At 35.3% G+C, this 16,951-nt stretch overlaps 2 protein-coding genes across 3 annotated transcripts; one reads left to right on the forward strand and one right to left on the reverse strand.

Moving 5' to 3' along the window:
* The first annotated feature begins 1,960 nt into the window (after positions 1-1,960).
* Positions 1,961-6,297, forward strand: LOC113761532. 2 transcript variants are annotated; one of them, XM_027304558.1, is made up of 3 exons: positions 1,961-4,010; positions 4,127-5,020; positions 5,673-5,817. In XM_027304558.1, the coding sequence occupies exons 1-3, from the start codon at positions 2,757-2,759 to the stop codon at positions 5,721-5,723; spliced, it is 2,199 nt and encodes a 732-aa protein (XP_027160359.1). In that variant the 5' UTR covers positions 1,961-2,756; the 3' UTR covers positions 5,724-5,817. The 2 variants fall into 2 exon arrangements, with proteins under 2 accessions (XP_027160359.1, XP_027160358.1); XM_027304557.1 differs by having other exon boundaries at positions 1,963-4,010; positions 4,127-5,105; positions 5,673-6,297.
* Positions 6,298-8,040: 1,743 nt separating this feature from the next.
* Positions 8,041-14,174, reverse strand: LOC113761252 (protein DEHYDRATION-INDUCED 19 homolog 3-like). The gene is made up of 5 exons (XM_027304150.1): positions 13,861-14,174; positions 13,515-13,690; positions 12,255-12,332; positions 11,582-11,838; positions 8,041-8,595 (listed from the first exon to the last, which is right to left on the reverse strand). The coding sequence occupies exons 1-5, from the start codon at positions 13,934-13,936 to the stop codon at positions 8,487-8,489; spliced, it is 696 nt and encodes a 231-aa protein (XP_027159951.1). The 5' UTR covers positions 13,937-14,174; the 3' UTR covers positions 8,041-8,486.
* Positions 14,175-16,951: the final 2,777 nt, after the last annotated feature.

The following is a 16,951-nucleotide window of genomic DNA, read 5'->3' on the forward strand; positions in this document are numbered from 1 at the left end:
AAAAGAAAAGAAAAAAGAGTAGAAAGATAATTTATTTCAGACTTAGAAAGTATATATATAATAGAGTAAATCTTATATACATCGATAGTATATATATTATCAATCGCCTTGCTTCTCATAATTGCAATTCTAAATATGGAGTACATTAAAGTCTATTGAGAATGCAAATATGCATAGCCTTGTAAGAATTTCTTTTTCTTTTTCTTGTATAGAAACTTGCAAGAATTTCCCAGTGTAAGCTGGAAAATAAATTTTCTCCAATCTCACATGCTCAACTCTGAAGTTTGTCCCAATTTCTAAGTGAAACATTTTTAGCTAAATACTTTGGTGCGTGTGTAAAGAAATTGAGACAAGTGTCTAATTGTGAAGATCCTCAACAAGCCTTTTTTAAGAATTATTAATCACTAGTCACTACATTATTAATTACACAATTTTCAGTTACAAACAATAAATTTAAGGATAAATGATACTTATACTGGATTGAAGATTTTTTTTTTTTTTTTGAAGCTAATAAATATCCTTTAGTTTTGAGTAACAAATCAACTTATTCTATAAATATAGATAATTGTGATTGGAATAATCTGTTGAGTTGTTGTTTGTGTGGCTATAAAAGCATTGTCAAGCATCAAGCCATTGTTTAGCTAATTGTCAAAATTCATATGATTATGATTAACAACAAATCAAAGTCATGATCCATATTGAAACCTCTCTTGCAATTTTCAACTTGAAATAGAAAAGCGGCTTTGTAAAAATATATAAACTAGGACATGAGAAAGTATATAGCTTCACAAAATTTTTGAACTAAAATCATAATGAAAAATAGAAAAAAAAAACCCCCATACATTGCAATCTTTTGGGTTGATTTTCTTACAGAATAATCTTTTTGAGATCCCTTAAACCTTAAAAAAAAATATTTATGAAATCATACAGTATTATACACTGGAAACATTGCTTTTATTAAATTGTCCATGAAATCTTATAAATTCTACATATAAGATAGTATGGAAAACAAACAGAATAAAATTTCTATGAATATGCAATTCTCAAGAACTATTGAATGCATATTTCAACTCAGTGTATAAATTAATGCCTTTTTTTTTTTGTTCCAAGAATGAGAATTTGTAGTGTTATGGCGATAACGCATTAGCAATAATAGACAGTAGGATTAATTACTTCAAAAAAAAAAAATCATGGATGAGTTTATATTGACCTTCTAAAGAAGTAAGGAATTTCAATTGAGACCCCAAATTAAAGTCAAAAAGTTCGAATTTGACCCTTAAAGAACAAAATTTGTTTATCTTCGCAACTTCTTTTTTCCTAATGGATTTCCATTTTCTGAATTTTTTGTCAAAAGATATACTATAGTGATTTGATATACGAGATAAAAAAAAGTGTTTAAAAAATGTGATCACCAGAAAAACATAAAAAATTTTCTGCAAAAAACTTCAATCCAAAAAAGTAAAATTTTCTAACAACTTTTCAATGTTGGAAGGTCAAATTGAAACCTCTTTCACTTTTAGGGACTCAATCTATTGGAAACTTTGGTCATTGTTGGAGGACCAAAATAAAGCTAACCCCAAACATTTGTTCAAGTGGAACAGAAAAGTTCCAAAATCTGGGGTCCCATTACAGCAAATTTGCCTTTTTCCAATTTATTAGTTTGGCTCCTCAACCACTTTTGGCCAACCAAAACCAAGATCGAAAATTCAACACATGGACAGAAACCGGCATTCAGGGGTAATTTAGTAATCTCACATCAACCCCATTTCCAACCCAAATCAAAATCCCCCCCCCACTAACTCTATGATTAGATTAAGATATGGATTAGATACCTCCTAATATACGTTTTCCTCTCGTAAGCTTTAACGTTGTCAAGTCTCATCATCATGACAGAAACACGCACTTTACACTACAATTTTCACACACACACCCACGCACCCCTCGCTGGCTAGGCTTTCTTTCGCCACCATACGTATTCGGCCCCTATATCTACGTTTATTTACGTACAGGTGTACGCACATATGTACGTATAAGTATGTATTCCCATCTATGTCTGTATAAATAATGAGGAGGTAAAAATCTTTGCAAATTGAAGTTTGCTTCTTGGAGCTTTCTCCCCCAAAAAGCAGGTACCAAACCTCCCGACTTCTCCCCGCCCTTTATTTATTCCCTTTTTTTTTATCTCCTTCATTTTCAACAAGAAGTTGTGGTTTTTCTATTGAGAAAATTTGACCTTGCCATATATGGTTAGAATTGTTCTTTAACTAAGAAACTCATCTGACTGGGTCCTGAATTTGAACCTTAAGTTAAGATTAAGGAACTTTGGAGGTATTATTGAAGCTGGGTACTGTAGCATAGTAATTATCTCGATCTGGGGTTTTTGTTTTTTTGTGCTCTTTTGCTATTGGGGTTTCATTTCTGGAGAATCCCAGATCGGAATATTGTTGTTATCATGTATTTATATGCGATCAAAATCTGATCTTGATGCTGTAAGTTGCCATATGGGAAGGTGCTTATTTAGAAGTGAATAAATTTGGAGAATAACTAGAAGATTTGTTTGTTGCCTAGATAGCTCAAATTGGAGACCTTCTTGGTGTTGAGAATCAGGGATTTTAATAGGAGAGGTGTTTTTTGGAGGAAGTATTGATAGGATCTTGTATTTACCAGTTTTGATTTGATTTGCTCAAGGGTTTTGTTATATGATTTGATTTAATTTGAAGACAGGGTATTTTGTGTTCCAGTCGGTGTGTGAATTGATGGGGAGGGGAGGCAAGGTTGGGTTCAAGCAGGGAAGTAGGAGGAGGGTTAGGCGAATAGATGAGGGTTCGGATGAGTCAGATGAGGATTATATAGTGGGTGAGGATGAAGGATTTGATGAGTCGGAAGAAGAGGAGTTTGTCGATGAGGATGAATCAGAAGACAGTTTGGGTGAGTTTGAGGAAGAAGAGGAGGATGAGGAAGAGGAATTTGTACAAAAGAAGTTGAACAAAGTGAAGAAGGTCGGTAGACCCAAAAAGCGTTTCCCTCGGAAAAAACAAAATGGAGCTGTTAAGCCAAAAACTAAGAAACGGGTTTCCTATAGTGAAGAAGATGAGTGTGATGACTCAGATGAATATGTTGGTGGAAGGAGAAATGAAATTGCAGAGCCAAGAAAGAAAAAAAGAACTTCTTATAGAGAACGAGATGATGACAATTATGATGATTTGAATGAAGAAGATGATGATGACGACGACGATGATGATGAGGAGTTTACGCTTGATGAAATTCATGATGATGTAGATGATGAAGACGTGATGGTGGAGAGAAAGAAAAATAAAAAGTTGGGTAGGCCTCGGATGCCAGAGAAGAGGATTTCCAAAGGTCAGAAAAGAAAGAGGAACACCAAGGTTTCCAAGAAGATGGTTAGAAAGAAACAAAGAGAGAATCATGGGTTGCCAAGGAAATCAAGGCATAATACTGATGGGGAGTTTAGAAAAAGTAAAACTAGAATGGTCGAAAAGAACAAGAAGATAACAGGACGGGGAGGGAGAAGGAGGGTGCTTTTGGAATCTGATTCAGATTTTGTCAATTCTGGTTTATCTGATTATGAGTATACAATCTCGGAGGAAGAGAGAGAACAGGTTAGAGAAGCTAATGAATTCTGCAGAAGTCTGACGACTACTTTGAGGAGTTCTACTCCTGTAAAGAAGTCGAGGGAGGATGAAGAATCTGTTTATCCGCAAAGAAAACGTCTAGTAAGAAAGGGTAAGGAAAAGGAAGAGGATTTGAAAATTGAAACAGGAAAGCAGGTGTGTGGAATTTGTTTGTCTGAAGAAGGGAAGAGGACTGTCAGAGGGACACTGAATTGTTGCAGTCACTACTTCTGTTTTGCTTGCATTATTGAATGGTCTAAGGTGGAATCCCGTTGCCCCCTCTGTAAGCAAAGGTTTGCGACAATAAGCAAACCTGCAAGGTCGGACACTGGATTTGAATTGAGGACTATGATTATTCAGATTCCTGAGCGTGACCAGGTATTATACAGCCATTCATTTAAATCTCCTTGGAGTAAAATTAGATAATTTGATATTTCAATTGAAGTGTGCAGCTTGTATTGTTCTTCTAGTGAATGTCCTTTTTTGGTGTACAGGTTTATCAACCATCTGAGGAAGAGCTTCGGGGCTATCTGGATCCATATGAAAATGTAATATGTACTGAATGCAACCATGGGGGAGATGACGCTCTCATGCTTCTCTGTGATCTATGTGATTCACCTGCTCACACCTATTGTGTTGGGCTTGGACGTGAAGTTCCTGAAGGTAACTGGTATTGTGAAGGCTGCAGACCAACTGCTCTTGATTCCTTGAATCCCCAAGGTCTGAATCCTACACCCAATCATAGAACAAGTAACAGCTTGGCAGGTGTATCATCCCCCATTACCACTGTAAGGGAGACTTTCGATCTCAATGAAGCATATGTTCCTGACACACCATTGACTCAGGTAGCTGGACAGCCATCTCCTAGGCTATTTGGAGCAGACTTTCAAGCAACTTCACCTGCTTCTGGATCTGGGGCTTTTACGTTATATGAAAGACGCAGAATACAGCGTCAGATACACCAAATATTTTCCAACAGAAGACAACAGGACACAGGAATTAATGGTATACGGCCTACAGTCTCCGGGAATGGCCTTTTTGGCTCTCAAGTTGGTCGGATTCGGGAATTAGCACCTCAACATGCAGTAGTGCCAGATGAGAGGATAGCATCTCATATACCTTTTCAGGGAAGAGTCCAGAACACTGCTACACACCTTGTGCAAAATAGTGATGCTTTTCCTCCTATACCGACTCATTTGAGAGCACCAGTGACTCCATCTCAAGCTTCAACATCTGGTGATGGTTCTTTTGGTGGATCCTTACAGAAGGGTTTTCCTGGGTTCAGTACCAGGAACAGTTTAGGATCTGGTCATCAACAAATACATCCCTGCAGTGGTAGATCCAATATTGGGTCTGATGCAAATCTGTCTCCTCATCAATGTAGAGAGGTGAGCCCACGTAATGTTGGAAAGGAACAAGTGCAATCAATGGTTAAAAGTCATTTAAAAAGCTTATCTCAAGAATTGGAGTTAGGTATGTTTAGTTTGAAATCATCCGCTTTTAACTGCATATGGCAGAAGTGCGCTTTAAAATTCTAAATAGTATGCAATAGACTAGAAGGGTTCTTCATGTTCTAATATAACATTTATTACTGAGCTCTTCAGTTAAATGATAGATGCATTTTGCCTATCTTGAGTCTTGAGTTACAACAACTAACACTTATCATTTTTACAAACATGCGTTCTAAAAACTAACTGGCCATCTTGGCATACTCATGTTAGAAGTATCCTCTTTGTTTTCCTGATTCTTGTCCTCCATCAGAACATTTAGGTGCCTTCTTTCCAATAGAAAAGTTTAATATGCAGCAACACTTGCTTACATTGAAAAATGCCCTTCTCCTGTGAATTTTAATCATATTGTTTTTTCTAGTCCTGAAGTGGTCGAGCATAAGACAATTTTCTAGTGCCTATAAATGCGTCTTCCAATCATTTAATGGTTTAAAGAAGTTTTGTTCCTCTATTCCCGTTTCCCTTCCTTGATCTCTTTCTTCAAGTTTAAGATAACGGCAAAGCTGAAAAATGTTATCATACGTTGCTGCAGACTACAGTACCTTCAAGGATGTTGCAAGGAGCTCTACACACACCATTTTAGCTGCATGTGGGCTTGAGCACCGCTTGAATGAAGTCTACCCTATGCAAGCACTCTTAATAATCTGCTCACATGCAGAGCAAAAGGCAGGTGGACAATCAAGTCCTTCTAAAGATCACTGCTCATCTTGTTTTGATTTGCTTGTGAGGAATGTGGTGAGAGAGATAATGAACACCAGAGTTGCACTCTCCTCCAAGGGCTCGATTCAGTTAGGTTGATATTGCTTGGCTTACCATTCTTTCTGTCCATCCATTGACCCCATTGGGCAACTCGTTTTTATAGATTTTTTCTACTTAGGCTGTTGATAATGGAAAGAATTATAGAAGAATGGGTCGTCTCCTTGTCAATCATTGACTTTTGGGGGGTAATAATTAGTCATTTGTTGTCTATACAGGAGACATTTTTTAGTCGCCATTTCTTGAGAAATTGCGAGCTTTCCCACTGTCAATTTAAAGATTTGTGTTCTTTGACAAATTTGATGATTTTGTGACTCTGTGGGACAGTCTATTTCCACTGTCTTTCATGTAAAATTGTTGAATTTTTCTTAAGCATCCCTTAACCCTTCATTTCTTTATTATTGTAGATAGCAGCAAATTATTTCAATTATTAACTTCTTTCTTCCAGAAAGTTAGCAGCCTGTATCGACAATGGATGGAGTAGCCTCAAGTCTCAATTCGCCATGTTGTTTATAGCATGAGAGTTGACATTATGATTGTGCAGTTTAAATTTAATGATGCACAATAAAAAAATTTCCAAAAAGGTGTGCATGACTCATAAAAGGTGTGCATGGCTCCTAATAAGCCTCAAACTCGATATAGACTGGATCACTGAACTGAAGCTCATTGGTTCACTAAAACAGTTTGTCACGAGATTTGGGGCATCCACAATTTACACTCTTCAGAGTGTAATTCACATGCCACGTCAGCATTTCACTTTCTCCTCTTTTATCACACTTCAACTCATAATGGATTACACTCCACAAGGTGTAATAGCATAGGTCCACAATTAAATCAAATATTTATTTTAATAATGCATAACTCATATCCCATAAATAAATAAAGTAATTTTTAAAAATAATTTTGTTATTTTTAAAAAATACAGTATTAACTTTCATTAAATTTTTTACCTTTTGAATTTTTTATTTTCTAAAAATGATATTATTAATTTTTAAGTTTGAACAATATATCTTTTTCTATCTCTCAAAAATAATATATTGTTATTTTTTGAAAAATAATTATGCAGAAAATTAAACAAATATTTGATACCTCCAATGCGAAGATATCATAATAATCCATACTTAATTAATAATTCGGAATGTAATTAGTTGAACTCCATAACATAATATTACATGATTTAAATCAAATAAAATACGAATAATAACAAATAATTAACGTTGCAAATTTACCGTTGCAAAAAATGAACCTGATCGAAGTTACTGGCCAAAAGTTTGTCCGACTCTTAAATTTTGTAATGGGAGCCACACATTACACGCATCATGGGTATTACACGGCCACAATGGGGTGACCATGTAATAACCCATTACAATGTCAGACATTACACCACCGTTGGAGATGCTCTTAGTAGTCTGTGAAAATGGTTAGGAGGTGTGCAACTGTGCACGATATTGTACTACTGGCACAAAATTACCAATTATTGAGGCCCCATGTCTTTTCTTGTGAATGAAATCCCTTTTAAGCAAACCTGCCTTTTTTTTTTAACCCCTGAAAACCCTTTTTTTGTATTTTATTTTATTTTAAGGGCGTTTGTTTCTGTTGATTGAATTTGTCGAAAGGTTGTCAGTTGCAAACATCAAACCTCAGTTAATGACTGATGCAAGTGTTCATTGATGGAAGGGGTTGTGAAATCCTTTTAAGAGCGTTGTTTATCTTAATTGAACTTGTCTATGGTTGTCAGTGGCAAACATCAAACCTTTCAGATCAGATGGTAGCTAATGCAAGTGTTCATTCAGTCAAGGGGCTGTCCGGTGATTGCCTGCGGCAACTGTCAACAGCAATTGATGGCTCCAATTAAGCCAAGTTTGATGTTCCCCAATCTTGTCTAGGCCGTGCGAACTCTTCATATATATATATATGCGTGTGTGTGTGTGTGTGCTTGTGTGTACATATATATGTATCTATGTGTGTGTCAATAGATGGCCTACATGAGTCGTGAACAGCCTGCCTGTTGACGCCCCAATCCAAAAGATCAGTCATCATGTTGTTTATGTTATGATATGGACAAGAAATGTTCGATGGAGAAGATATCACATCTCCAGAACAAGAAATGTAATGGTACGAATCAAATGACACTAGTATGGATGGATGGCCATAAAGCTCATTTCTGTAACATACCAGTTTTACAATACAGTATCATCCGACTTAGTAATACCAGCATGAAGGTTTTCCATCAGTAGACGACCTTCTATGCCTGATTGGCAGTCAAATAAAAGATCACCTCCATGAAAATGAGAGGAGCAAAGAAGAAATCAAAACACAGATCAGAAACTCATACAGGCACTACCGGTAAGTTTATTCATCTTCTTTATCAAAGTATAAACTGCACTTGAAGAAAGATGATACATGAGTTCCTTTCTTTTCCTGCCTACATAACTAAATTCTACAGGCAACATAAATTACATTTATTACTACAGATTATTTCAATCTTAGCTTATCCATACACTGGCATAAGCGCTAGAGACAAACCACTGATCAAGCGGTTTCTCCGGTAAACTTATCTCTGTGACCGAAGCATCCCCCCACTGGAACTTCATAAGTTATCATCAAGAATTGTAGACAAGAGTAGTCCTTGGACAAACTGAGACCTCTTCGTCTTCTCCTCTTGATCTTTAATAGACAAGGGAGGTTGTTGGACTTTTCTGCAAACAGAGCATCCAATACAGATTCTGAGATGGCTTGTTATACAATGTTCAACTAAGAATAGTAAAGCAAGCTACTCAAATCAATTCACAGTAACCCTTCTTTCAAGTTCTTAAAGAGTTAACGACCGTATTATGTGACACCAAATAGTATAATAGCTAGATAAATAAACGGAAACAAATGAAAGGATGAAACACCTCTTTCATGCTCGCACTGAACAGACTGAAATTTCTTCTTGCAGCATTATGAGGTGCAGAGAAGAGAGCTTACACTAAAACTTGAAGCTACTATAACACTCAACACATTCTCTTTATCAGATTGTTTTGATAAAAAATGCATAATTTTAAAACTGTCACTCGCAGAAATAGGCAATTTTTTCACTTATGGAAGAAAAGATTTGGAAACAAAAATCTAACGTTTGTTCATTGAGGAGTTATAAGATGGAGATAAGCCAAAGCATGGGGAGATCCTTAAAACTCACATTCACAGGCAGAAAGCAAAAAATACACTGACCTAGGCGGGGAATAGAATTCACTCTTTAAAGACTCCGCTGGTAAACTATTTAAGTTGTATCAGAAATGTTAACTTTCTAACAGGTGAATAGTGGATCTTCTTTTTTTGTTGGTTTTTTTTTTTGTGGTGGGGGGGGGGGGTTGTGGGTGGGTGGGGACAAGCCCCTCCCAGCCCTGCTCTGGGTCTAAACGCCCAGCTTTCTTACTGGTTTTTTCTGTACACTTCAACGACAAGAAAGTAGATTTAGCACTAAAACTATTTGCAGTGCCACTTTTCCCATCAAACAAACATCAGGAATTACCTATTTCTGTGTGATGATGAATAATAAGCCTGAAAAAACCCCACATTGTAATACATGTTTACCTCTTTTCTCCTCATACCAAAAGAAAATAACAATATAATGTTTAATTCTCTCCTAACTAAAGTGTGATCTATTTTTCTTTTCTTTCGCAATCCCCAACCCGGGTGTGCAAAGAAGGAGAAAGAAATACGTCACTCAAGGCCCTGCAAATCTCTTATATATCATACAACTAGTACAACACAGAATAGGCTCAGCATTTGAACGAAAGATTATCAACCAAGGGGTGAATTTAGTTGTCCTTTAAGACTGCTACTAAAAGGAAAAAGCATATGTTTGTGGTCCTTGAGATAACCCAGTATTTGAGGTATCTAGGACCAGATTGCCCAAATAGTTTCTTTTCGCATTCATCTTTTACAACAAGGCTATTCACAGTCTTCCAGTAAAGATAATGGCACTTCAGACATTATATGATAAGATTGCACAAGCATTCCTTCTCTCAGTTCAGGTGACTACCTAAGCAAACCCCCCTTAGACCAGAATTATGTGATCTAGACACAAACTACTGAGTTTAAATTCAAAAACACTGTAAACCAGTTCTAACATGTCCTGTTTGTCATAACTAAGTTCCTACTCTCCAATTGCGTCTGTTTACAATCTATACTGCATGATTCTTGGTTTTAGCTCTTGGTGCTCAATCAATATTTATCAGAACAACGGTAAAAAAAAAGCAGTTGAAACTGTTGTAACTTACAAAGTAATGAGCTTAGCCACCATGGCTTCAAGCTTGTTTCAAAATCAAATGCATGATACAAGGATGGTTGAATTAAACAGAAAATGATAGGATGAAAGTTTTCCGAATCTGTTTGGAAAGGAATACGAGCAAACTGAAGCACTGATAAATCAGTGAATGGAGAATGGGTAAGAGAGAGGCAGGAAAAAAATGCCAAGTATTCATATCCTAGCAACAATAAGTTGCGATATGAATATCCAACTCTAAATGCTGCCGGCCTCCAAACACCGACAAGATTGCAGCAGCTGAGGAATTTACCTATTTCTGTATGTTGATGGAACTAATTGAACCCAAGTTTCAGAGGTCTTGAGCAGCGGGATAATTTGCTCTAATTCATTCCTCCAGTGCAGTGTAAAAAAAATTTCCTCTAATTCAATCTAAAGTAGAATTTGCTGTTTGACGTATGCCCACCTACTTCTTTAGGTTTCTGCCCAACTGTTACTGTATGTGCAATACACACCTACTGCTGATTTTAAAACCGATCAACTATGTAGAAAAGCCAAAGGGCCAACAAACAGTTCTAGATCTTGTTTGCGATCTCAAATGAAGTAATGTCTGCTAAAAATTTCATGCCCAGAAAAGATGTCATTTCTGGTTATAATAAAAACAGCTAATAACTAATTTTTCTTGTTACTGACAAGATTTGTAGTTGCAACTAACATCAACTCTTCTGAGTTCCCAAAATTCAGTCTCGCAACCTTGGGATAAAGACTTCAACCATGCATTCCCACTCAATGGAAACAAGCAAAACACAAAAGGGGGCCCAAAAAAAAAAAAACAAACCCACAAGGAAATTGGAAGGAGATGCAATTCTTTCAGAAACAAATAACTAAATTGCAAACAAATCAAAAAACAGCTTAAAGAGGTGATACTGCAAAAAAAGGAAGCCTTCTGATAGAAAAATGTACACTAAGACTATTTAAAATGAATGAACACACTAGCCAGACAGACATGATAAACGAAAAAAGAAAACACTAGCCCTATTAAAAATACCCTCCCAACGAAAACCCCTTATTAAAGGAATTTTTCGAGCTGAGAGTTGAAGAAGATAATAAATAAAAAACATTGAGTTATGTCCAGGTCTGGCATACTGACAGAATTTACCAAATGATCAGCAATGAGAATGAGATGGAAATCAAAGCAATTATAAGCAATCAAAATCTAAAGTTCAGAACTTCCTTTGAAGCAGATATGGAGAAAGTTTAGTTCAATTAGACCAATAAACAGCTAAAAGCCTCGTGCCTAAGTTTTTACAGGTCTGAATCCATTTGCTCAAGTGATTTGTCCTCATATTCATGGTTTGGATTTGAAGTAGGACTCTTCAATATTCATACATTGCCAACAAACTGGTATATAAATTGCTTAAAAATGCAAGCAATACCTTTCTGCGGTAACTTCACTGCTGCTTTTCTTGACGGTAACTGTTTCAGTAGAAGAATGGGATTGGTGGCTCCCATAATCTTCAGCCATTGGCAGAATAAATGATGACAACAACGGGTCAGGAGCAGCACTGCTTGAAGAAACTATACATGAAGATCCCCCAAAAAGAGACTGCAAATTTCCTTCTCTCAGCTCCCTCCTCAACATAGAAAGTGTTGAATGTGAGCCACCTTTACGTGATTTCCTCTTGCGCTGCATGTAATCTATGGTCAAGGAACCCATAAATCCTCATCATGATAAAAAACTTAATATACAAAAAAGGGAAACCAGTATTATTTTCTTCAGTTGTCAAAGCCAAGTGGTTAAGCTCAAAAAGGCAAGATATTTGAGTTTTCATAATAAAGCAAGTGTATTTAGAGAATTCAAAAGAACAACCGGATACCCTCAAGGCCAAAATGTAGAATTGTGGAATGGATAATCAACCTGCAAATGTATCACAACCTGTCTAAAATACAACAAAGAAAGGGGAGTCTTGTAGAAGAATCGAGAGAATTTTTCAGTTAGAAAAGCCCATAGCATGCAGCATGCATCACAAATTTTTAAGCACCAAAAAGAATATTGATTAAACTAAAAAAAAAATAACAAAGAAACATGGACTTAAAAAGAAAGGATATCTTGAAGATGTTCCCATGTTGCAAAGTTATGTGCGCAACCATGTCAACCCCCACCCTCATTGCACAAACCGGACAAACCTGCACGGACACGAAAATATCAATTAGCAAGATGTCATATATAAAGCATTCTTCAACAAAGTTTAATCATAAAAAGAAACTGAGGCTGTGTCACTGAGCAAGTAAATATGCGCAAGCATGATGTTAGATTGTCTGAGTTCTTACAGCTCTAAAATGATTGTCAATTCATTTATCAAGTAAAATTGCCTCATTGTAATTGTAGTCTATTTGAAAGGAAATAGGGTGATTTCTTTTCCAAAGTTGGTTAACAGTAGTCCAAATGCATAAAAAACAGGACTAGATAGCAATATAAGCAAATGACTCTGTGAATATGAGCACTAACATAACCGGACAAACCACAACCTTATCAGTTGTTAAAATATTTATACGCAATTGATACACTGCAATTTAGAGATGAAAGAACTCAAATGAGAAGTAAGCCAATTATTACTGAATGGACTGTAAAAAGATGGTGGGATAGCGGACCAAAAGATATCGAACTTGGGTGTCGGTCTGTTGTCGAAATGGAATGGCTTTTCTTTTTATTTTTTGAACGGTGGAATCATTATAGATAGTATGCCCCCAGTCCCATCAACTGATTTTTTTTGTTTTACGCCAACCCCATAAAGGGAAATAAGCACAAAGAAAGAACAATAGGCCAGACCAGCCTACGAAAATGAAATGGTTCCTGTGTAACCAGTCATCCATAATCTCAAATAAATCATTTTCCTATACCTATGGGATAGGTATAGAAGAAAAGGAAAAACTGAAGATTTCAAAAGCCCCATCGAAGACCTAGGATTTGTTGAAGATTAAGGGAAAGGAAAAGAAATTGAAACGTGAAATTTTTTCTGAAACTTCTGAAATTACAATCAAACTTGACAAAGTCCAATTGAAAACTGCAAAGCCGAAAGGCAATAAAGATACTTATCCATATTCATACCTTAGAAATGATACTTATTATTTTTTCTTAGTAATTCAAGTTTCTGTCTTATTTTCTTTAATATTAAAAAAAAGTCAAAATTACTGAAACTGGCTAGCAAGCATACTCCAAAACTGCAATAAAAATTTTTAACCTTTTCTTTAAAATCTAATCTTTACACATCCATATATGGGAAAAGAGCTCCTAACAGTTGCAATACAGTCTAGGTAACATATACCAGAAAAAAAGAAAAGAAAAAGTGATCAAAGACAGATACCCACCCCATTCCTGGCCTCGACAGGATGCTCATCATCAATATGGCAGCAGAGTCCGACAATATCAAAATACTCTGAACAAAAAGGGCATGGATATTCTTCCCTGATATCATCATCTGCAACCTCAATTTCCTCGAACCCCATCAATAATTCTGCATCAAAACCATCCCACTTTGTCCCACCTATCCACAACTCAGAAAAAAAGAAAAAATCCATCATAAAAATCCAATCTTTACAGCATCCAAGCTACGAAAGTCCATATCTGAGCTAAAACAAATCCCAAATTCACACAAAACAAAAGGAAGAAAAAGAAAATCTTTTCTTGGGGGGAGGGGGTTGTAGGAAGGCTTACCAGATCGAGATTGAAGAGCAGATTTATAACTCCTAGAGGCAGAAGACAAACGGGCACTCCAAGATTCAGCATCCATGGCTATTTCTTGATTTGCTAAGCCAAAACAGTGACAATAATTGCAAGGGGTGGCAAAATATTAGCTGGTATTCTGCCACAAGAATCGAGCTGGGGTCTGATCCTGAAATGATCCCTTTGATTACTGATTGGGGTGAAGAAATAGTTGAAGATACACAAAGGGTCGGTGGTAGGGCTGTGAATTGTGAGGAGTGAGAAATCTGGTGCTGAGAGGCAGAAGACAAGAGAAGAGAGAGCTTTGCTGGCTTTGGCTTTTATATATATGTATATTTTTTCTTTTTCTCTTTTTGTTGGGTGCAGGTGAAATGAAAACACATGAAAATCCACCGAAAGGAAGTAAAGGCCGACCCTTTTTTGTCATCCACATACCCTTTCATATTGTTTTTTTTATTATGTTTTATTTTTGGTAATTGAAGTAGTAGTGTGCTATCAATAATATTACTAATTATTTCATTTCAATTTTTATATGTTTCAGAAAATATTGCTTGAAAATTGGTTAAATCATAGTATTTTCATATTATTATATGAAATTATTATGTTAGACTGTTAGATAATTCGTAATTGTCATCTAAAAATTAATTTTATTTGATATTTTGCATAGTGCATACCCCTTGGATTTTTACTTTTTTTTCCTTGTTTTTTTCTTAAAATTGGACGAAACTTTGATTTTCAAAACAACATCCTGAGCGAGTCAGTCCAGCAGCCTTCAATTTTTTTTAAAAAAATATATATTTCTCAAGCCTGTGCAGAGTTGAAGAAAAGCTCAATATATTTGTACAATTTTTTTTTCATTTGATATTCAAAAAGAAATTAGCCGTGACGAAATGGCAATAAAATTTACTACCTTTGTGAAAATGAATGCATATCAATTTAGTTGTTGGCTGGCTGTGTTGGCCCAACCAATGGCTAGTGTCTACGTTTTGCCTGTCTAGGTCGGTTTAATCACTTGGTCCCAAAGAATGATCACCAACAACGGGGAAGTATACTAGCAGTGTACCCTTTTTTTTTTTTCCCCCGTAAATCTGTGCTAAAGAAAACGTTATTCATAAAGGGTCAAGAGACAAATTATTATTACATTTTTTTGGTAAGATATTTGAATTGATTTTCCCTGCAGATATTTGAATTGATTTTCCCTGCATTTGTTTGGATAAGAGTTTATTTGGATGATTTATTTGAAATAATTACTGTAACACTTTTTGTGATATGATGTATGTGAGATAAAACGGTGATTGAAAAGATAAAAAGGTAATTGGAATTTGTGAGACAAATTACCTTTTTTTAAATTATCTCTATCCAAACACACTCAAATGTAAACGTTGATACAAGTTTAGATACATGACACATGTACGTGAAAGTAGTTCAAAATTGAACATAAATTATGTGTAATGCTTCTAATTAATATGCTTGTAAATAAATCTTTAGTGTAAGAAAAATTGATCAAAAAATTATTAGATGGATTACTTGCACATATATTAGTTTACGCAATTTTGAAAAAGAAAAAAGAAAGTTGTTCTTGCACACCAATAGTGTAAGGAAAATGTGTCAAAAAAGTGTTTAGATTAGAATTTTTTATGTATTTCATAAAAAATCTCCTTACTTGATGACGGTTTATGTTGTGATTAGTTTGGACAATAAAAAGAAGAAAAAAAAAGGTTCCTTTTTTTTATTAGAAAAAAAAGGTTCTTTTATTTGAAATTTTCGTGTAATTTGATCCATTCATGATTGCCCCTATCCTATGTGTTCTGAACGTTGGCCTAAAACTGAATAGGCCTGTTGGGATCCAGTTCATGCCTGACTATTAACATGCTTAGAAAACGCCACCCAGCAGAAAGAATCTTCCCTAGATTACTAACTTTTAAAAGAAAAAAAAAATATTGCGGGGAAGGGATGAAATTTAATAAATGAGAAGAGAACAAGAGAGTAGATTATTACTTATTATTTCTTTTATTTTATGGACTAACGGTATATATATTTTCATTATTAAATGCATGACACATAATTTAAATTTAAATTTAAAATCTAAATTTTATATGAATAAATTTTATATGCACTGACAGTGCATACACTATCACCGTTAAATCCATGACACGTGTACAAATTTTACATAGTGATCATTCATTCAACGCTCACTGTCAGTGTAAGAAAAATTCATCCATTTTATACGTGCATCATGTATCCAACCGTGATAGTGTATACACTCTCAGTGTATATAAGATTAACTATTGTTTTATTACACTTTATCGAATGCGTAAATCTTATATACACTAACAATACATACACTATCACCGTTTAATCTATGACACATGTGTAAAAATTAAATTTTAAATTCAAATTTTGCATAGTTATCATTCATGAAACCAGTGATCGACCAATTAAGATAGCAAAATTCGAGATACTAGGTCTATTCTTGGGAAAGGAATAAGCAGCAAAAAAGATTCTAGAAGAGGGAAGAATCTCGGTTCAGCGAAACCAATGGCTACGATAAACTGTGAGCAAGTGGCAGCCATTCAACAATTGCATCCCCAGCTATGTCTACTTGGGAAAAAAATAGAAAATGTATGCAGATATTACTTTATACTATTTTCCATCTCAGTCGGGAATAAAATTTATTAATGCAACGAGACAGGTTCAATTTGTACGATAGTATTGTTATGAAGTTCTGAGAGGAAAAGGAAACGGCTTGAACTTGAGAAAGTCATAACCAAGGAATCAAAGCACCTCATAGTCAATATTCGCTTTACCAAATAAATTGAATGATTAAATAGCAGTTTTACAATCTTGACCTCTTAGATAAATTGAGTTTTGGATTGGAATATTTAATTCTAAACCCTTAAAAAAATGCAAAATGTAAAGCATATCAACCATATGACCACTAAACCCCCAAAAAAAAAAACAAAAATGAGAGAAATGAGAAGGAGAAAGAATTAGCCAAATAAAAAGGGCCAAATCTCATAAAACATTCTCACATTTTGCCAAAATAATTTTTTTGACCCTCACATATAGATTGCTTACTTTA

This window comes from Coffea eugenioides, chromosome 2 (assembly GCF_003713205.1).
Source record: "Coffea eugenioides isolate CCC68of chromosome 2, Ceug_1.0, whole genome shotgun sequence".
NCBI classification, from domain to species: domain Eukaryota; kingdom Viridiplantae; phylum Streptophyta; class Magnoliopsida; order Gentianales; family Rubiaceae; genus Coffea; species Coffea eugenioides.